General features: G+C 39.8%; 1 protein-coding gene across 3 annotated transcripts in view; it reads left to right on the top strand.

The window, feature by feature from the left end:
• The window catches only part of RALYL (RALY RNA binding protein like), a 620330-nt gene that overhangs the window by 411860 nt on the left and 185942 nt on the right, over positions 1 to 22528 (top strand). The window contains exon 1 of one of the 3 annotated variants that reach the window (XM_032768368.1): positions 21074 to 21203. The exons of the other annotated variants lie outside the window; for them this stretch is intronic. Within the exon in view, the coding sequence (XP_032624259.1) occupies positions 21167 to 21203 (37 nt within the window). The 5' untranslated portion in view covers positions 21074 to 21166. Of the gene's footprint in view, positions 1 to 21073; positions 21204 to 22528 lie in introns of those variants that run through there. 3 annotated transcript variants of the gene reach the window in all.

The following is a 22528-nucleotide window of genomic DNA, read 5'->3' on the forward strand; positions in this document are numbered from 1 at the left end:
TACTGTCTCCTGGTCCTCAGCTGCTTATACCTGGCGGAAATTGGAGCAGCAAGAGGGCTACACTAATACCACCAGTGTAAGCTCCATCATGCCAGCAGAGGATCAGTCATGGTGGAGTTGAGCTGCACCATTCCTCTTCCAGTCCCCACCTATGACAGGCTGTCAATCTACCCTGACACACCCTGCCTTTCCCCCATTTTATGCCAGGTTGGAGGAAGCAGCAGGTGCAGTGGTGGAGAGTGAACTTGGTGGGCCAGAGAATCCAGCTGATTGTATTTTTTCCCTATTTGTAATAGTCATAATGCCTTTTTTTTACATTTATGTTCATACCTGAATGCCTAAAGTTAAGAATCCAGCCCAAGATTTTCAAAAATGGGTGCCCAAAGTTAGGCTTCTAAATCTTTCAGCACCTAAATATGTGTCTGGATTTTTCAAAGGTTCTCTCAGTTTGCTGGTTGAACTGAAAAATTATTTGCCTAGCAGAGAAGTCCATAAGACTTGTTACTTGTCAGGGTTTAGATTGGTGGCGTAGTCAGATGGAAGGTACAGGGGGAGCAATAAAAAAAAAAAGGCGCCACCCGCTGCGGCCCTTTTACTCACCCAGCAGTGCTCCAGATCTTCAGTGGCAGGCCCTTCATTCGCTCCGGGTGTCTTCAGCAGCATTGAAGGTCCTGCTGCCAAAATGCCACCGAAGACACGGAGCGAGTGAAGGTCCCACTGCCAAAGACCCAGAGTGCCCTCGGGTGAGTAAAATAAAAGCTGGTAGTGGCTTTTTTATTTTAATCGCTCCCCCGGGTGAGTACAAAGGCACCAGGAAACTGACAAGGCACCACTTGTGCTCAGTGGGGGAGCAGCTGCTCCCCCGGCTCCCCTCCTAGCTATGCTTCTGGTTTAGATGAGAGCCTGTCAGTTGCATATGACTGTTGTAAGAAAAAATGCATGACAATTGCTCTGAAATTTCCTTGAGCCAATTATCTTCCTTTGATAGGACAGATTAAAAACATCAAAGTAATAGTATACAGAAAACAAATAAACAATGGAAATAGCATGCTTTAAAAATGTAACTGTTACAGGGCGCAAAAAAGTGCCAGAATGGCAGAACTGGAGACTCAATCTTCTCTTCATGAAAAGGAAGAATTAATAATAATTCCCTCACATTGCACCTTGCAACCATGACCTGACTTGAGCACGTCTACATGAGATAGCTGTTCAATCTCAATACCCTTTCAGCCTTTGGCCTACTATCTGCGATTGTCGGTACAGATACTAGCCAATTGCGATGTCACACCCATGCAGTAAAGAAAATAACTTGTAATAACTGGACTGTGACTGAACAACACAAAAGTGAATGTACATTCCCCCTTCTCCAGCAGCCAGGGGTCACTATGCAAAGCAGTTGCAGCAGCAACCAGAATGTGACCCACAAAGACCTCAATACACATGCAGTCACAGAAATGTAGGACAGGAAGGGACCTCAATGGTCATCTAGTCCAATTCCCTCCACTGAGGCAGGCCTAAGTATTATCTAGACCGTCCCTTGTCAGTTGTTTGTTTAACTTGTTATTTAAAAACCTCCAATGACAGAGATTCCACAAGTAATTTGTTCCAGTGCTTAACTACCCTGACAGTTAGAATTTTTTTCCTAATGTTTAACCTGAAATCTCCCTTGCTGCAATTTATTTCTTGTCCTGTCCCCAGTGGATAAGAACACTTTATCACCCTACTCTGCATAACAACTTTTTACGTACTTGAAGACGGTTATCATGTCCCCACTCAGTCATCTTTTTTCCAGACTAAATAAACCCATTTTTTCAATCTTTCCTTGTAGGTCATGTTTTGTAGACCTGTCAAGGTTCCTTCCCCATTCTAAACTTTAGGGTACAGATGTGGGACCTGCATGGACACTTCTAAGCTTAATTACTAGCTTAGATCTGGTGTCACTGCCACCATCCAGAATTTTCAGTGTCTGGATCACTCCCTTTCCCTCCAAAACCTTCCCCTCCCTGCGTAGCCTTGAGGGACTTCACCAATTCCCTGGTGAACACAGATCCAAACCCCTTGGATCTTAAAACAAGGAGAAATTAACCATCTCCCTCCTTACCCCACCAATCCTGGTGAGTCCAGATCCAATCCCCTTGATCTAAAAACAAGGAAAAATCAATCAGGTATTAAGAAAAAAGGCTTTTAATAAAGAAAGAAAGGTAAAAGAAAACCCTCTGGGAGAGATTAGCATACCAGCTACTCCACAGACAACAGATTTCAAACACAGGGGATTTCCCCTGGGCAACAAAATTTAGTTACACAAAAAAATACCCAAATACCCAATTTGATTCTACTTCTAATTGCATGACAGGTTACAAAGAAATAAACATAAACCTATTTATTCCTTTCTAAAACTTACTACTCTGATAAGAGGCTGGTTCCTTGATCTTTTTCACTCCGGCTGAAACTGAAACTCTAAACAAAGCAAAAACTTGCCTCCTTCCTTTTGGAACATCTTGTTCCCCCATTGGTCCCTCTGGTCGGGTGTTAGCTAGGCTAGGTGAACTTTTTAACCCTTTACAGGTAAAAGAGGCATTAACCCGTAACCATCTGTTTATGACAAGACCATTAATCATTTTTGTTGCACTCCACAGGACTTTCTCCAATTTGTCCACATCTTTCCCAAAGTGTGGTGCTCAGACATGTACTCCATTTGAGGCCTTATCACAGTGCTGAGGAAAGTGGAGGAATTACATTGTTGACTCATATTTAGCTTGTGCTCCACTGTAACTCCCAGATCCTTTCTGCAGTGCTCCTTCCTAGACAGTCATTTCCTTTCACGTATTTGTGCAATTCATTATTCCTTCCCAAGTGTAGTACTTTGAATTTGTCCTTATTGAATTTCATCCTATTTATTTCAGACCATTTCTCCATTTGTCAAGATCATGTTGAATTCTAATCTTGTCCTTTAAAACATTTGCAATCCCCAGCGTGGTATTGTCCACAAACTTTCTAAGTGTGCTCTCTGTGCCATTATCTGAATCACTTATGAAGGTATTGAATAGAGCCAGACCCAGGACAGATCCCTGTGGGATCCCACTTCATATGCCTTTCCAGCTTGAATGTGAACCATTGATAACTACTCTCTGAGTACTGTTTTCCAACCAGTTGTGCATCCATCTTGTAGTAGGTTTTTCTAGGTTATATTTTTCTAAGTTCATTTATGAGATGGTCATATGAGATAGGATCAAAAATCTTATTAAAGTGTGTGTGTATACGATATACAAATATAAAATTTAAAGTGTTTCCTTTCTATTCTTATTTGAGCATTGTAAGATTTGTGGTGGTCTTAACTCTTCATTTTTTTGCTTGTCAATGTTTGGGATTGCAAATGATGTGATAAATTAATAGATTGTTATTGCTTAGCAACCTTAACTAGTTTATCTCAGCTGATATTGGTTCAAATTTGAGAGGAGGACATCTGGCTTGGTTTTGAAATAACTATAAGAATACCCTTGAAATCATACTATTGTCACCCTTTAAAATTTGTAAATTTTCCTGGGTAACTAAATAATTACCTCCTTCTTTGCAGTATTCCATATATTTGTTTTAATAAACATAGGGAAATTACAGATGTTGAGGAAATGTAGTATAAGGTAAAAAACAAATTTTCAGGTGTTAATATTTAACCAAAAAGATAAGCATTTTTGTATATGTAATAGCCATTTTTCTTAATATCATCTGAACTACATCTCCAACAGGAGTGTTTATCTGCAATTTCTGTGATGCAAACGTTCTACTTAACCAGACTTCTGTCTTTCAGTGTCATGCCTGCATCTGACCACAAGATGGTAGGGTTTCTTCACATTGCAATCAAATGAGGCTTATTTTAGGGAAAAATAGGTTGAACCATGTAGAAACAGAGACAATTAAAGAAGGGAAGATATTTACAAAAAGAGATTCTGAAATTTCTCTTTTACACCTTGGCTTCCAGTCTCACTCAGCAGTGAGTATATGGAGATGAACAAAACAAATTTACGTAATTAAATGTCACCAATCTGTTAGAGATTAGATATATTTTACTTCTAAGCAATTGTGATTAAATCATCGGGGAGCCTTAACCTTTTACTGCTCTTAACAGCTGATGAACATTTATAAACATGTAACTAGTTCCTAGATAAAGCGATGTTAAGACACACGATAACAGATGGTTTAGGACACAGTATATTTTAGTGTCTCCTTGTAATATATTGCATCTCAATAGCAGGAGTCCTCTTGATTTGCATGAAAACAGATAATCCAGTGTTTGTAGAACTAATCAAAGAAATACATTATCAAGGGTGTGTTACAGATCTGTGGTTTTCTGATAGTTTCTATATTCTGCTTTTCTCCTTAAAACATTGTAGTTTTATAACTGCACCAGGATCATATGCTGCAGAATCAATCGTAGACTCATGAACTATGAATTTTCATCTGTCATTTATTTATGCCAGGTTTAAATACCTGCACAAAATGCATCCACTTCTAGGCCAATTTATTTACAAAGAAAGTCAAGAGGAACTGAAGAAAGTTTATTGTCATAAAAGGAATTTGATGAGAGTTTCATAAAGAGAATAGTGAACAATTGTCGTGTGTATATAAATTTACATGAAAATATCTAATTGGATAAAAACTAGCCTGATGTTAACATTCCCTGTCATGAGCATTATTATGTCATGAGCATGAACTATTATTGTTAGTTTCTATCCCAAACTTCCAAACTAGAGTCTGTCTTGACTGGCATTCTTCAGTTAAATAAAAATGTTGTGCCTCTCTTACATTTCACTGTTGATTCTAATGCCTTACTTCTCAAATGTCTCTCATTCTCCTAGGCTCTTACCACCTCTCATGTTTTCTCTGTGCAACCTATTGATTAACTATTTTCATTCCAATTTAAAAAAAATCTTAGCTGTCTGAAGGATGTTACATTGGAAAAACATCTTTAAAGTCATTCTCTGTTCTTATGTGATTTACTTTGGAGCAGAGGGTGTGGCAGGTGGTTATTACAGCCCCATTTGTGCTGCAGTTGTGCATTCAAACATCCTTCCCTATTTTGCCATGCATTACTTTTCAGAGTTCTTTCAATAATAATCCCATTATGTCCCTATAATACATTATCTTTATTGATTTCCATTTTTCAAATCCTGTTGCACTCTTGTCAGCATATTCCCGTGTCCATCCTATAAAGATTTAATTTAAACCCCTTGGTATTGGACTTCTTTCAGAGCTCACTGAACTTCATGGAAAGATTCCCACTAATTTGAGTGGACTGTGGATTTGAACTATAGTCCATAAAACTGGTGTTCTGTCCCCTTAGAGTTTTAAGTTAACTTAAGTCTCCTTTGTTATGTGCTCTCCTGTAGCCACCAAGGCAGTATCCCTGGGAGAAAGCTATTACCTAAATCAGGCACTTCTCTGGTTTACTGTGGTCCCTGACTGTTCCCAAAGAGAGCTTGGTGAATTTTTCCAGCTGAAGTTTTTTTCAGTCAAAAAATACACATTCAGTGACACCAAAAGGTTTTGCAAACTTGTGTCAGTTTTGCCAAATTGTTTTGGTCCCCTCCTAAAATCAGAAAAAGTTGAAATACTTCACGTTGATATTTTCAGAACAAATATTTGGGGGGGTTGGGTTTGAAATGACTTTTCATTTCAAAATTTCCTTTGATTTTTTTTAATTAATAAAATGTTTTAAAATGGTCAAAATTGAAATTAAATATTTTGATTTGTTGAAACAAAAACATTTCATTTGACCCAGAATGATTTTTTTTCAACTTTTCAAAACTCAAAAAAAAAAAATTACATTCATTTTCTGTTCAACCGGAGATATATTTTTCTCTGATGCCAGTACAGTGGTGGGTATCTTTAAAAATCAGCAGCAGTGTGCAATATTCCAATACTTAGTGTTCTTAAAGAAGTGTCAGGATTGTCATTGCTTAGCAATAACATTTCATTTGTTTATAACAAAACCATATATGGGCTGTTTTCATTAAGTGGATAAGTTGGGGACGAATTTTCTGTTCAACAAGCTTGACAACATATAATACAATGTAGATGCAGCCTTGAATAAGTAACTGACAAAGATGGAACTATTTCAGGAATACTGTTTTTGCATGATTTGTTGTGAAACATATCATATTTTTCATTCATAGTTTAAACAAGTAGTTTCACAAATGTATATGAGATAGACCAAACTGACTGCAGTCATTTTAGACCACACACTTTAAGGACTTGGTATATAGATTTAGATTTTAAATGCCTTAATTTCTAAGTGAATTGCTGATGTGCCATTTTTCTGGTTTATAATAGCCTCATCGAATTTTAGAGCTCTGTGGACTCGTTCTTGGATTTTTCTACTTTCTTATCATTTGCATTGTCAGAGGATATTTCCTTGCAGTCAGGGTTATTGTATGCAGCTCAAATGTGTGTTTTCTCTGTTAAAGTTTTGACAAACAAGATCAACTGCTGTTAGGAACCAGATGGATTTTTGGACATGGGAAGATAAACTTGTGCTGCTCATCATAGCTACATAATCAGAAATGATAAAACAGTGAGAGAGATTACAACATACTTTTTCTACTGAACTGACTCTAGTTTTTACCATACTTGCTAGTGATAAAGGATTTGGGGAAGCAAGAGTAGGTCCTATGCTTAGGTAGCAGCTTTCTTAGGGCCATATTCTCCATCCATAAGGTTCAATGGAAGTTGCATGTATCCTGGGGTGAGAGAACAGGGTTTTGAAGTGGATCCATTCCTGGTTATGCTGATATCTGCCTCACTGTTTTTACTAAGAAGTCTGGCTGAATTCTGGGGCAGTAGGGTTTGATTATATCATCAGTTGTTCATATGCAATTTCCATTGAAATCAATATTGGAGACCTTGGTGCACAGGATTTTGAAAACGCTGTTAGTTTTAAATCTTACTGAAAAGATACTATGTACATACTTATTGGTCTGGGACAGGAGAGTGGTAATTATTCTTAGGAGTATCCTAGGAAGTTTTGTAAGAGGCCTTTGCAACACAGGAGCACTGCATTGTGCACTATAAATGTCCTCTTAGTCTCTCTTTGATCTGTGAATATAAATATCTATGCAGAAACTGAATAAGCTGTGTATATTTAATCGTCTCCCTATTTTTCCATTATTGGCCTACTGTTCATAATCTCAGATTGTCAGCTCTTCAGCTCAGTGACCATACCTACCTTTACACTGTACAATGCCTAGCATAACACAGCCCTATTTTAGATCAGTGCCTCTAGAAATAGCCATAAAACAAATAATGAAATCCTGCCTGTTTTTCACATGGGAGGAAAAGAATGCTTGTATCAACTTCAGATATACCCCAAAATATTATGACGATTTCCTCTTAAGCTTCTGATGACAAAGCCCTTTTAAAATTATTTAAAATATCAAACTCTCTGATTCTTTAAATACATCACAGTTGATCTTTTTTTTCTAATAATTCCCTCTTATTATTCATTTGTAGTGTGATGAACTAGGGCAAACTCCTCCATATGTGTTTTAAGGGCATCACACAAATCTAACCCTTTGCAGACAAACACCATAAATCCCTTTAGAGCTTGAATTTGATCATACCAGAAAAGACCTAGCAACTTTTGACCCCAGCTTTTTCCCCTCCCCCTCTTCAGATTGTCAGAAGGGCACTTACTGCCTATATTTGTTCCTTCCACCACACACTTGCTCCCTCCTGGGTATGGTGGCTTTCATCTTGTTCTTCAGAAGGAACTGGATGGTTGTCCATTGTATCTTTCCATTTCAGACTGCCATTTGTTATGAGGAAGACCCACTGCTCCCTAGTAGCAATACGTGTTCATGCAAAGAGGAAGTTCCTCACCCCAGTGGCTAGCGGGACTAGGAAAACATTACTATCCCCCTCCTGTGCTGCTGAACTCAGCCAGTTCAGCTATCAGTTAGCTAAAACTGCTAACTTTGAATCCATAGCTGGCCATTGTACAAATGGAGCTTTAAAAAAGATGTCCTTACAGTAAATTAAATGTATAGTTGTGTTTACCTCTATAACTTAACTCCAGTATGGGTGTGTAGAAACATTTGAACTTCTTATTTAACATAGCTTGTCTCTTCATTTGTTTTCCTATTCAAATACACTGAGTAAAATGAGAGAACTATAAATAAAGAAACACAAACTCTTTGATAAGGTGTAAAAAAGGCAATATAAGTTAAACAATTCCAGTGAAATGCTGCACACAGAGAAGGAGAAAGAGAAGTTAATAAATAGATACAGTAATCAGGATAGTATTCCACTGAGAGGTTTTGGTGAAATCATCAGCTACAGATACAGAGCTCAAGAGGACTAAACTAAAGACACTTATTTCTTTAGTTTCATTTGTGGCTTTGAAATTGAAGCAGTGCTGTCAGTAGGTGGCAAGAGAGAGAGAGCTGTCACAACATATGATGTTTTAGACAACAGCTGTTCAATTATAGGCTATGTTCGAAAAAACAGATTCTTTTCTATTTTCTTCCAGATAAAACATAACAGGTGTTTTTTCTTGTAATATTTTTAATGATGAATGTGAATATTCCACTAATCACATCAAGTCATCCCACCTAACATGAAATCTGTCTCTGTGATATTAGATCAGCGCTGTTATAGCTATAACTGATGCAGTTCTATGATTATTTTATTATTTTGTCATACTTGAAATTCAATGTACTGGTAGCCCATGTTAGATTCCTGTCATATGATAGAGGTATTAGCCTATTATAAACCTTTCCTACATTAAGTACTTGGAACTCAGAAGTAATAACCTTTCTCCAGCCAGGACTCAAGTGTGCTGCATCTTTTTTATGTGCAGTTAGAATTAAAGTAAATCTATTGCAAAAAGTAACCAGATGAAGACATCTGAATCCCTCCATTTGGAAGGAGGCCTGGAAAAGAACTGCAGAAGTGATTACATTCTGTCCACGTTTTCCTGGAAGTAAGAGGGTAAAATCTTCCATGCTGCTTTCAGTAACCAGTCCAGAGACACTGGAGGTCTACATTACATTCCAGTGGAATCATAAGACAGTCATTTTAAAACTTCTAGAATATTTCAATCCATTCAAATTTGATGCTTGGGAAAGGCACACATGCTTTCTAAACAAGTATCTGCCATATAAGACTGTTGACCATTACGTAACAAAACCAAGTCAAGTGAATTTGATTAGTTAACAGATGGATTGATTAAAGATTGAATTATTTTTGGCATAACTGATAATTAGGTCTAAATTAGTTTATTGTGAGAAATGGACTTGACAGTTTATATGTGCAGGGCTACTGACAGCTGCTTCCTAGATGAAAGTGTTAATAAGTCATGAAAGACGTGAAATGCATTTTAAAGCATAGTGACAGAATACAAGAGTAAACAAATGGTAGACATCAGATTTGTTTGCAATAAATATTACAATAGAAACATGGCACAAAGGTGCCTAGCACGAAGAATACATTATCCTTTATATTATAATAAAGACATGCAATCATTTTGCAGAAATATCATTTGTAATACAAATTGCAAAGATACACAAAAGCTAAATGTACTTAAGAATATACAGCTGGTGAACGATTCCTTGAAAATGTAGAAGCCATTTGTTTGGGTTTCTTTATAAATGTACAAAACAAGATTCTGCAACAAATTTGTTTTTTTTAATATTAGAAATAAATGAACAAAAAGTGAATTTAAAAATCTTTATTCGAGCTGAGTAATACCTAATCTTGCAACCCTACAAAAAGATCAGTGACTGCCCAACTTTAAAACCAGAAAGTAAAATTGTTTCATATACTGGGTGCAAATGAACTCATGTGGCTAACCCATATTGGCATGTCAGTGTAATGGATATCAATGAGAGTCTGAAATAATGGAACAAGAAGTCCCTTGTGTACTAAGATTGAAGTGCAGCCTGCAAATGCAGATGATTAAACAGGTTTGTAACTTCTCTACTGAATAGGATGCAAAAGGTATAATGATCTGCAATCTGCCAAAAGAAAATAAACTTTAAATTGAACAAGAGAAATGCCAGATGGGAGTTAATTGGCATCATAGCTGTCATCTTATGAAGCATGAGGTTCATATTTCCTTCTTTTAAAAAAAAATCCTATCTACTATAATTGTGGCTGTTCTTATTATTCATACATAAATGTCTAATCCTTTTTTGAATCCTACCTCTGTGAAAAGGTGTGGATCAACTAAGAGATTTTATCCCTCCATCTCACCTTGGCTCCTTCCCATCATGGGATTTAACTTCCTCAACTGGAGGATTAGGGCAGTCAGTGCTGAGGTGGGACCATTCCGTATTATGTTCTGTTTGTGAATAATTGTCTCCTTATGGGTAAACATTATTGGCCAGATTCTGCATAATATTACTTTCTGTGCAGCCCACTGAAATCAGAGTTAGGCTGGATTTATACTTGGGAAACCAAGATCAGAACCAGGTACACTGAATGGTAGCAGATTCTTCTTGTTATCAGATAGCATGTAATTCAGACACTACTCTGATAATGTATATACAAATGGAGAATATTCTTAACTGGTGAAGTTTCATTTGTTTAAATTACTAAGATTTAACATTTACTGTCTGGAAGTTGAATACAACTATATCTGGTTTTTTTTGTTTTGTATAGCATCTTTGTAGGCAAATTTAGATATTTATGTCTTAAATTGCTGTGTCTTAAAACAGGATTATAATGAAATGGTAGAAGCTTTTAGAGTAGTGTTGCATTAAAATGCAAGTACACAGTTTAGGGGGAATGAAACAGTCTAATGCACAATAAGAGCTATAATGCTGATGTTTCAGTTGGCATTATTTCCTCTAAAATGCTAAAAAACCTTCTTTTATTTTAAATTATCTATAATTTTACAAAATGAGACAGTGTTTGCATTTTCAAAGGCATTGTAAAGCTCTGAATTAGTCATTATGCTAAACTGATTCCACTTCCCTTGTGAATATTTTAAAGTATTTTTCATATTTTTCTCGTTTAACTAATCATGCTCCATATTTGTCAGTATTGCTAGTATCTTAATCTACTGTTCACCTTTATCTTAAGGATATCTGTCTAGCAGTTACAGTAACTAAGGGGATTCACACAAGCTCTACCTACTTGGGCATACCAACCCCCTATGGATCAATACAGGGCATTACTTTCAGGAGTGGTGCCAATTGATCATCATCCAATACAGTCATTCTTTCAAGTATTGATGTCATGTATATTTTCAGGAATGACTATTGCCAGCATAGTGACAATCTCTACCTAAGAAAATGATTGGGTAGTAGGTAGTCAGAGATCATGTATTTAACCAGTGGTACCATCTCCAGATCAGAGTTGTATGTCTTGTCTTTAGTTCAGAGATTGAGTTATTATATCTACTAATCTGAACAGTTAGAAATTGAGGGCCAAACATTGAACTGGTTCAAATTAAAATTGTTCCATTGAACTTCCATGGATTTATGCTGATTTATATCATCTGAAAATCTGGCCCTGTATTTTCTTAACCTCAGAACCCATGACTAGGGTGACCAGATAGCAACTGTGAAAAAACAGTTGATGGATTTATTGTGAGAGTCCTGGGTGGCGGTGGTGGCCTGTGATGTACAGGAGGTCAGACTAGATGATCTGGTAGTCCCTTCTGGCCTTAAACTGTATGGCTGTATACTTATGACTAGAGTTGTACCAAAAAATTGATTCAGAATTAGAAGTACTTCAGATTTGCCTCTTCATATTTTCAGGGCATTTCAGTGAAAATGCAAAATTACTATAACAATTTTCACCTCAAAGGTCACCTCAATTTTCACCTCTGCAAAATTAGAAGAGCACTGCACGGATACAAAATTTGTATCTGCATCCAATCCCCGATCTGCAAAAATGGTCTGCAGATATGAAGCTGATATGCACAGATTTGCAGGGCTTCACAAATTAGCACAGTTTTATTTTTCTTTTACTGGAAGTCACTAATTTGAATGCCACCTTTCACTGTGCATGTTTGAGTTTCAAGCTGGGTCAATTGGATTTTATCACATCGTTGAAACTGCCTGGCATTTCTTCTGGTTTTCTGCTTCCATGTACCCAGGTAGATCAGGAGACACTCATTTTGTCTCATTAACTCAGTAGGGAAAGTCTGAGGGATTGACTTTGCTCTCACTTAGCCCTATGTAAATCTGAGATAAATCCATTAAAGTCAGAGTGAAAGTGTAAAACCAATGTGAGAGCAGAATTAGACCCTAAGTCTCTGAGCCAGTCAGGAAAAAAAACATCCTGTTGTGTTTCTTATTTTTCCTGGAATTGAAATTCTAAATACAGAAGAACCTTGATTAGCCAAACCTCACTTGCTCAAATCTCTAGATTACCAGTGATAACTGATAACAGGATCAGAGCCCCACGGGATTTTCTGGAAAGTAAAGGTCAGGTTTCTATTCTCCCCTACTTGAGCAGAGGAAAGGCTCCTTTTAAAATGAGTTCATTTCCTCCATAGGAATTACAGTACATCTCACCCCAGAGAGGCAAGGGCTGAGGTTAGATTTAAAATGGAGAATTCTTCTGATGTGTCACTCCCAAAAAGAGCTGATCCCTGCAGCCCCACACTGATGAAAACAGGGAGGACATAAGGCAAGAGATTACTGATGAGTGTCAGTGAACAAATGTTAGTGATGAGGACTGATGAAAACCCACCTCATTCCAGTGCACTGAGTAAGGGCAAGTGCTCCCTTTGCTCGGAAAGCAAAGCAGGGGCTGTATCCATGATCACAGTGAGGCAACAGTAAGCAAGGAAAGGACAACCACTGGTAGCAGCAGACTATTTGCTGCTAGTTCGTGTGAATCACTGATGTTGTGACACCAGTGAACCAAAGCATGGAGAGGGAGGCATCCTCATCTTCCGTCCTCTGGCTTTACACTACACAGGTCAGATTCAGTTAATGTGGAGTTAATATTAGCAGGATCAGGAGTGTGATCAAAGCTTGAGTTAAATATGCTGCTGCAGGTGTTCTGTGAATGGATTTGTGCATTTACCATCCTATTTTTTGAGGCTACTACAGCTGTTTTCTGCAGAGTGGTGGCATTGCTGCTCACCTTCCTATCTAAACTCCAGCATATGTCCCCTGCAGCCATCTTATTTAACTCAGGAGGGCTTTTCATCTGTCAGAAATGCTGGCATTTCAGTTACTGGTATTCTCATTTGTGTGGGAAAGATAAATCACCTCATAATCATCACAGAGTACAGAACAAATGTCAAACGAGTGAAAAATCATATATATGAGTTCCCAGTGGGTCAGCTCTGGGGGAGAAGGATGATCAGAACTGTAGCAGCAGGCGGCATGATGCCATCAAAGAGAAGAGGCTCACCTGTTCTTCCCCTTCCTGTGATTTGTGGCTACAGACAATAGAACCAATGTCGTTCCTGCAGTGCATGACATTGTTCATCCATGAGCCCTATTAAAATCAGCAAACTGACTCTTTTGACATCTGCTAAGTATTTTCCAAGCACAAATTTTTGAGCAACATTGGATTTTCCTCATTCTTCATGCTTCAGTCTCAGAATTTTCACAGTAAAGCAAACATTCCAAAGACTTATCTAGTTTATATTAATTTGACATGGGCAGAGGAGGCTGGATTTTGGTTTTGTAAAACAGTGTCTATCTGGTTTTGCAAAAGGAAATGTGGGTTGCTTTGGATCTGAGTTCTTTTCTTTAGTACCGGGCAAACTGGTTGAAACTATAGTAAAAAAACAAAATTGTCAGACACATTGATGAACATAATTTGTTGGGGAAGAGTCAATATTTTTTTAAAGGGAAATCATGCCTCACCAATCTACTAGAATTCTTTGAGGGGGTCAACAAGCATGTGGACAAGGGGGATCCAGTGAATATAGTGTATTTAGATTTTCAGAAAGCCTTTGACAAGATCCCTCACCAAAGACTCTTGCACAAAGTAAACTGCCAGTGGATAAGAGGGAAGGTGCTCTCATGGGTTGGTAACTGATTAAAAGATAGGAAGCAAAGGGTAGGTATAAATGGTCAATTTTCTGAATGGAGAGAGGTAAATAGTGGTGTCCTCCCAGGGGTCTGTACTGGGACCAGTTCTATTCAACATATTCATAAATGATCTGGAAAAAGGAGTAAACAGTGAGGTGGCAAAATTTGAAGATGATATAAAACTACTTAAGATAGTTAAATTCCAAGCAGACTGCGAAGAGCTACAAAAGAATCTCTCAAAACTGGGTGACTGGGCAACAAAATTCAGATGGAATTCAATGTTGATAAATACAAAGTAATGAACATTGGAAAACATAATCCAAACTATACAATAAAATGATGGGGTTTAAATTAACTGTTACCACTCAAGAAAGAGATCTTGGAGTCAGTGTGGATAGTTCTCTGGAAACATTCACTCAATGTGCAACGGCAGTCAAAAAGTGAACGTAATGCTGGGAATAATTATGAAAGGGATAGATAAAAGGACAGAAAATATCATTCTGCCTCTATATAAATCCATGGTACATCCACATCTTAAATTCTGTGTGCAGATGTGGTCGCCCCATCTCTAAAAAGATTTATTGAACTTGGAAAAGGTTCAGAAAAGGGCAACAAAAATTGCCGTATAAGGAGAGATTAATAAGACTGTAACTTTCAGCTTGGAAAAGAGACGAATAAGGGGGGATGTGATAGAGATCTATAAAATCATGACTGGTGTGGAGAAACTAAATAAGGAAGTGTTATCTTCTCCTTCTCGTAACACAAGAACTAGGGTCACAAAATGAAATTAATAGGCAGCAAGTTTAGAACAAACAAAAGGAAGTATTTCTTTACACAACACACAGTCAACCTGTGGAGCTCCTTGCCAAAGGAGGTTGTGAAGCCCAAGACTATAACAGGGTTTAAAAAAGAACTAGATAAATTCACGGAGGATGGTCCATCAATGGCTATTAGCCAGGATGAGCAGGGTTGTGTCCCTAGCCCCTGTTTGCCAGAAGCTGGAAATGGGTGACAGGGGCTGGATTGATCACTTGATGATTACCTGTTCTGTTCATTCCCTCTGGAGCACCTAGCATGAGCCACTGTTGGAAGACAGGATAGTGGGCTAGATGGACCTTTGGTCTGACCCAGTATGGCTGTTTTTATGTTCTTATGTACTTTGTATGGCCCCTGCCATCTAGCCAAGAGCTTGCTTTCTGCTGTGGGTACCAACACCATTGCCTGATCACCAGCCTGGAATTTCCAAACCCTTGCTTGTGGATTATAATAGGCTTGTAAGGTCTTCTGTGCTTTTTCCACGTGTTCATACACTATTGGGATAACTTGGGATATTCTGTCCCGCATCTGCACCACATGTTTGATGACGTTCATTCCTTGATTAGGCTGTTCATCCCCAGTCTTCCTTGGCAATATCCAATATGCCAGGGGTGGTGACCATATAACAGTTCAAAGGAGGAAAACCCCAGGGAAGCCTGGATTTTTCCCAATATCAGCCAACGTCAGGCAGAGTAGTAAGGCATCCCATTTCCTCTCATCTTGACTCATTGCTTTCTCTATCATACTCTTCAACATTCTTTTGAAGCATTCATCCAGGCCACCAGGCTGTGGGCAGTAGCCTGAGATGCATAGGACCCATATTCAAAGCATCCCAAAGAGGTCCTTCATCAACTTTGACACAAATGGAGTCCCTGATCTTGTCAATCTCATTGGGTATTTGTACCTAATGGAAAATCTGGAGTATTTCCTTCGCTATAGTCTTGGACACTCTTTCACAAGGATATGCCTTCCGGACACCAGGTAGAATAATTCAGTACAACAAGCATACATTGTTGCCCTCGGACTGACTTCTCCAGTGGTCCTATCAAGTCCATCTCTATCTTATCAAATGGGTCTTTGATAATGGCTGTTAAAGGGGCCATTAACTGAGGGCAGGAGATGCAATAATATCCAGTCTCCATGCATTTTCCCAGCCAAAAGAACTTTTGTAAGATTGTATCTAGTGTTTTGTCCACCCCTAAAGGTTCCTGTAGTGGTTTGGGACCAGGGCTCAACCCTCCTTGAGGGCGGAGGGGAGCCACACCGGCTCACCGCACTCCGTCAGCCTGGGGCCTGTCCCTTGCTGCGGGGCTGAGCGAACCAACAACAGTTAGTAAGTGGCTCAGGCCTTCTGTTGCAGGGCTGAGCAAACGACTGGTCTCTAGACGCCCCGGCCCTGGGTCAGGGCGGGGACGTAAGCAGTTCAGCAGTCAGGCCTTTCAGTTGGGCTGAGCACTAAGCCAGAAGTATATAAGCCCAGGCCCTTGGGCAGGGCGAGGCAACGCACAGTCTAAGCTCAGGCCCTTCAGCCGCAGCTGAGCGACAAGGTAACAGTATATCTAAACCCAGGCCCTTAAGCCGGGCGGGGCAACACACAGTCTAAGCTCAGACCTTTCAGCAGGGGCTGAGCGAATAAGGTAACAGTATATATATAAGCCCAGGTCCTTGGGCAGGACGAGGCAACACACAGTCTAAGCTCAGACCTTTCAGCAGGGGCTGAGCAACAAGGTAACCACCGTGAATGGCCTTCTCGGGCCAGGGGAGGGGGAGTCTGCCACTCTTGAAAGGGTGGCAGGGGGAACGCAGGCCCTCTCACTCCACTGCGTTCCAGCCCGGGGCCCTAGCAGCAGTCAGCGCCGCTGACGGTCAGTGGGGGATCCTGACCAAAACACATTGACATTGGCTCAGGTGAGTCTGCAGCCTGACAGGAGTCGGCTGCCCCCGGGCCACTTCCAACCTCCTGCTCACTGGGTACCTGCCCTCTGCCAGCGTTGTCCAGGGGGTCCCAAACCATGGGTTCCTCAGGGTGTCTGGCGTCGGGAGGTCCAGTCCACTCCTCGGGGTACCGAGTGTCGGGAGGTCCGGTCCACTCCTCGGGGTACCGGGTGTCGGGAGGTCCAGTCCAATCCTCCACAGGCCGAGCATCGGGAAGCTCAGTCAGCTCTTCTGGGTACTGGCCCCAGGGGAGGTCAGGCCAGTACCCCTCTGGATACCGAGCACAGGGTAGGCCGCGCCCAGCGGGAGCTCGGGCCCCAGCATCTGCCTTCTCTGGCAGCCTTCCTCTAACTGAGCGCTGGGGCTGGGCTTTTGTACTTCCTGTCCCACCCCTTGACTTCCGGGGGGCAGGGACAGGTGGCGGTGGCCTTGGACTTCCTGTCCCGCCCCTTGACTTCTGGGGGGCGGGGACAGGTGGTGGGGCCTCTGCCCCTGGCCGCGCCTTTTCTGGCCTATTCCCCTCAGGAGCGCGGCAGAGTGGGGCCCCCTCGCTACAGTCCCCCAAACAAATGATTATGGGCCAGATCTAATGCTGCCTTTTTGTGTCCATGGAGTACTAGAAGCTGCTTCAGTTCTTACTCCTGAGCTGGATTAGTCTATATAAGAGGTCCTTTTTGATAACAAAGTAAAGCCCTGGAACTTTGGTTTTCCCCTCTACTGGGATCCCATTTATCTTAACTACTACTTTTCTAATATTTGGATATAGAAAATCATTGGCCTGGTCTTGCATAGAATTCTTAGAAAGGTCCAATATATCCAGACTTTAGAGAATTTATTTCAGTTTTACCACCAGATTTTGCTCTGTGGAACTGTGCCCCACCTCAGGTTTAGTAACTATCTGAGTTTCCTCCCTGCCTGCTGGATGAGACCACTAACAAACCTTTTGAATATCGGCCAAGATTTTGGTCCCCAATCTTTTGTCTGCCCTCCTTTCTCATTTAGTTTTCTGAGATTTACCAGCCGTGGTTCGAGTGATCATGAGCTAATTTAGTTTAAACTAAATGGAAGAATAAACAAGGTTAGGTCTGTAAATAGGGTCCTTGATTTCAAAAGGACAAATTTTAAAAAATTAAGGGAATTAGTTAGGGAAGTGGACTGTACTGAAGAATTCAAGAATCTGAATGTGGAGGAAGTTTGGAATTACTTTTAGACCAAGTTGACAAACAATTTGAAGCCTGCATCCCAAGCAACAGGGAAAAAATCATGGGGAAGGGGTGCAGAACAAACTGGATGAGCAGAATAAGCATCTCAAACAAGCTACTAACAGAAAACTGAAGTCCTACAAGGAATGGAAGATGGGAAGGATCAGCAAGGAAAGCTACCTCTTAGAGGTCAAACAGCATAGGGAAAAATTGAAATCTGCCAAAAGCCAAGCAGAATTGGACCTTGCAAAGGAAATTTAAACCAGTAGTAAAAAGTTCTATCACCATATAAGTAAAAGAAAACAAGGAGAGAGAAGAAGTGAGACCACTGAGCACTGAGATGGAGTGGAGTTTAAAGATAATCTAGGCATGGTCCAACATCTAAACAAATACTTTCCTTCATTTTTTAATAAGGGTAATGAAGAGCTTTGGGGTAGTGGTAGGATGGTTGATGGAAATGAGGATATGGAAGTAGAAATTGCCACATCTGAGGTGGAAGTCAAACTCAAACAGCTTAATGGAACCAAATCCTGGGAACTCAGATAATCTCCATCCAATAATATTAAAGAAACTGTCACATGAAATTAAGCCCAAAAGCAAGGATTTTTAATGAATCTGTAAATTTGGGGGTTGTACCCTATGACTGGGGAATTGCTAATAAAGTATATATTTTTACAAAAGGGAAAAAAGGTGATCCAGGAAACTACATGCCCATTAGTTTGACCTCATTTGTATGCAAGGTTGTGGACAAATTTTGAAAGTAGTAGTAGTTAAGGACATATTGGTAAACAGCAAATGGGATAAAATACAACATAGTTTTAGAAAAGAAAGATCATGCCAGACCAACCTGATCACTTTCTTTGAGAAGTTAACTGATTTTTTTAGACAAAGTAAATGCAGTAAATCTAATTATTAGTTAAATTGGAGAAGATGGGGATTAATATGAGAATTGAAAGGTGGATAAGGGATTGGTTAAAAGGGAGAATACAGTGGGTCAGGCTGGAGGGAGGTTACTAGTGGAGTTCCTCAGAGATCCATCTTGGGAACAGTTCTATTTAATATTTTTATTAACTCCCTTGTCTCAAAAAGTGAGTGTGTGCTAATAAAATTTGCAGATGACACAATATTGGGAGGTATTGTCAATACAGAGAAGGACTGGAATATCATACAATAAGATCTGGAGGACCTTGAAATCTGGCATAATAGAAATAGGATGAAATTTAATAGTGCAAAGTGCAAGGTCATCCACTTAAGCACTAACAAGCTGGGGACATGTCAGTTCTAAGCAACAGAGGAGGAGAAAGACCGGTGTGTACTGGTTGATCCCACAATGACTATAAACTGCCAATGTGAGGTGGCTGTGAAAAGGCAAATGCAATCCTGGGATGCATCAGGCAAGTTATTTCCAGTAGAGCTAGAGAAGTGTTAATACCATTATACAAGGCACTGGTGTAACCTCATCTAGAATACTGTGTGCAGTTCTGGTCTCCCATGTTTACGAAAGATGAATTCAAACTGCAGCAGGTGCAGAGAAGGGCTTCTAGGATGGTCAGAGGAATGGAAAACCTACCTTACTAGAGGAGACACAAGGAGCTTAGCTTGTTTAGCCTAACCAAATGAAGGCTGAAGGGAAATATGATTGTTCTCTATAAATACATCATAGGGATAAATACCAGAGAAGAAGAGGAGTTATTTAAGTTAAGCACCAATGCTGACACAAAAACAAATGGCTATAAACTGGCCATTAACACGTTCAGGCTTGAAATGAGATGTAAGTTTCTAACCATCACAGAGGAGTGAATTTCTGGAACAGCCTTCCAAGGGAAGCAGTGAGGGGCATAGAGCCTAACTGGCTTCAAGACTGAGCTTGATAAGTTTATGTAGGGGATGGTATGATGAAACTGCCTACAATGGCATGTAGCCGATCTGTGACTGCTAGCAGCAAATACTTCCAGTGGCCAGAGATGGGGCACTAGATAGGGAGGGCTCTACAGAGAATTCTTTTCTGGGTGTCTGACTGATGGCTCTTGTCAACATGCTCAGGGTCCAACTGTTCACCAGGAATTTTCCCGCAGGTCAGATTGGCAGAGACCCTGGGGGGGGGAGGGGGGCGGGGTTCATCTTCCTCTCCAGCATAGGGCAGAGGTCACTTGCTGGTTTAAGCTAAAGTAAATGGTGGGTTATCTGTAACTTGAAGTCTTTAAATCAATAGTTCAGCCAGCAGTTATGGGTGTATTGCAGGAGGAGGTGAGTGAGGTTCTGTGGTCTGCAATGCGCAGGAGGTCAGAGTAGATCAGGGGTTCTCAAACTGGGGGGGTCGTGAAGCTATTACATGGGGGGTCATGAACTGTCAGCCTCCAACCCAAACCCCGCTTTGCCTTCAGCATTTATAATGGTGTTAAATATATTTAAAAAGTGCTTTTAATGTGTAAGGGGGGGTTGCACTCAGAGGCTTGCTGTGTGAAAGGGGTCACCAGTACAAAAGTCTGAGAACTTCTGGAGCAGATGATCACAATGGTCCCTTCTGGTCTTAAAGTCCATGAGTCTATGAAAAGATAATTCAGAAATAAATACCAAAAGCAAGATGAGATTTTAAGAGTATGATTGTATCTATTTGGTTAGCATAGTAACTCTTACAAAACTTATTTGTATTCACGAAGGGCCCAGCTTTGTAGTCCATATTCCTTAAGCAAAAAGTCTGTAAATTTAGCCTAAAGGTAGTTTTACTGAGTCAGCAATTGAAGTTGGGTGTATAATATTTCTAATGCCTTTACATGCATATTTTGCAGCCTCTCAATGAAAAGTAAGTTTTTAATTATATGCAGGTACTTATGCAAGATATTTTCCATGTACCTCTGGTATTTCACAGAATCTTTGTTGTCAAACTATTAAATCATAAATTGCTGCATTCTTAATACAGCACTGCTTAGTATGACACCTTATCCTGTATGGATTGTATCTGAGGTTCTCCAATGTTAGGGAAAATAAAGGAAGAAATTCATTTGCTCTCTAGGGTTCGTACTAGAGAAAATAGGTAGAGCCAGTAGCATCTCCCCTGGATTTTACAAAAATGGTATTACCCTGGCTTTCACTGAGAAATTGCTGGTTACCTTCTGTCAGTGAGCAACTGTCTCACTGCAAAGCAGGAGCACAGTCTCCTTTCTTTTCTGTCTGTGTTCAAGGCAGTTACTTCTCAGAGAGTGGGATTTCTTCACAATGACTATGTACAAGAGCAAACGCAGAAACCAAAGATGTAAGTAAAACCTGAACTCTTTTTTTTTATATCTGACCATTGAGGGGAGAGAAAAAAAATCTCCAATTTTATTGAAAACTATGTATTACTTTTTCTCACAGTAGTTAAATAACACTGGAACAGCAAGAGTGGTATTTGCTACTCTTTATGCTACAGTATCTGTTTGTTAAGTGGATGAAGGATCTTAGAAATTAAAAATTAGCTCTCTTGTTACTATAGAAACCCTCCATAAGTGTCTGCTTTATAAAATCAACAAAGAGAGATTAAATGTAAATTCAGTCTAGCCCCAGTGTCCTTTATTCAGGGCACAATGATTGGATAGTTATATCTTTCACCTTGACAGGGTTAGCACATTTTCACTTTGTAAAAATTCTTTTTGTAGATTGACATGGCAAGCTTTGGGAGGTTAGAGGTGCTAAACTTCAAAAGTGGTCATTTTCCACAATTACAATTTTTTTATGGAAAGAAGCTAGTGTAGCTTAAACAACAAATACTGTGGGAGGAGTCATAAGTATAGTATTTTTAAAAGTAAAAATGTCCTGAATTCTCATCAGCATGCTAAAGGCCAAATTTTCCACTGAAGAGACTGTTTGGTTCCTTAAAATATGGCCTTAGCTAAGCAATTTTAGTAACAATATTAGACACCTTTGCATAATGTTCTGGAGGAGCTGAGCCAAATCAAAATGTGACATCACGGGTCAGGCTATAAAGTAAGTACTGCTGAAAGAACGAGTAAAGTGAGACAAAAAAAGATAGGTGAGGAGGTGCTTTGGGGCTTTGGGGGAGGGTAGAGATATTCCATTTAGAAAACCTGCACGTAGGGAGTATGGGAAAAGCAGCAACCATGGAGGCTATTCTAACAGGAGCATTGTTACTGTTAAGCGTTCAGGGCTGTTTCCAGTTTTTCCACTGAATCAGTGGGACCAGTTTTTGGGTCTCAGAGCTTAAGCTCTGTACAGATCTTGTGTAGTTTTTTTTCTATCCCATAGCCAAAGTGACATACTGCATGTAAAAAACTTTCAGTGAGACATCTGTCTGTGGCTTCTAAAACCTCTGACATAAAGCTCCATCTCCCCCTTTTCACATTCACATGAAAAAACTCACCTTAAACTTTGTCCTGGTAACTTCACATACAACAAAATAGATAACCCACGTGTATAACTGAGTTTGGTTTACTGCAACCATAACATAGTTTCCAGATTCTTTTCTTTCTTTTTTCATGTGCCAGTTAAACACAAATATGTTTATCACAAGATCAGAAGCGCTTTCATGCAAATACAAAGCCTCCAAATATGTCAGATGAACCTTGGCATTTTACAACACTT

Source organism: Chelonoidis abingdonii, chromosome 2 (assembly GCF_003597395.2).
Source record: "Chelonoidis abingdonii isolate Lonesome George chromosome 2, CheloAbing_2.0, whole genome shotgun sequence".
In the NCBI taxonomy this organism is placed as follows: Eukaryota; Metazoa; Chordata; order Testudines; family Testudinidae; genus Chelonoidis; species Chelonoidis abingdonii.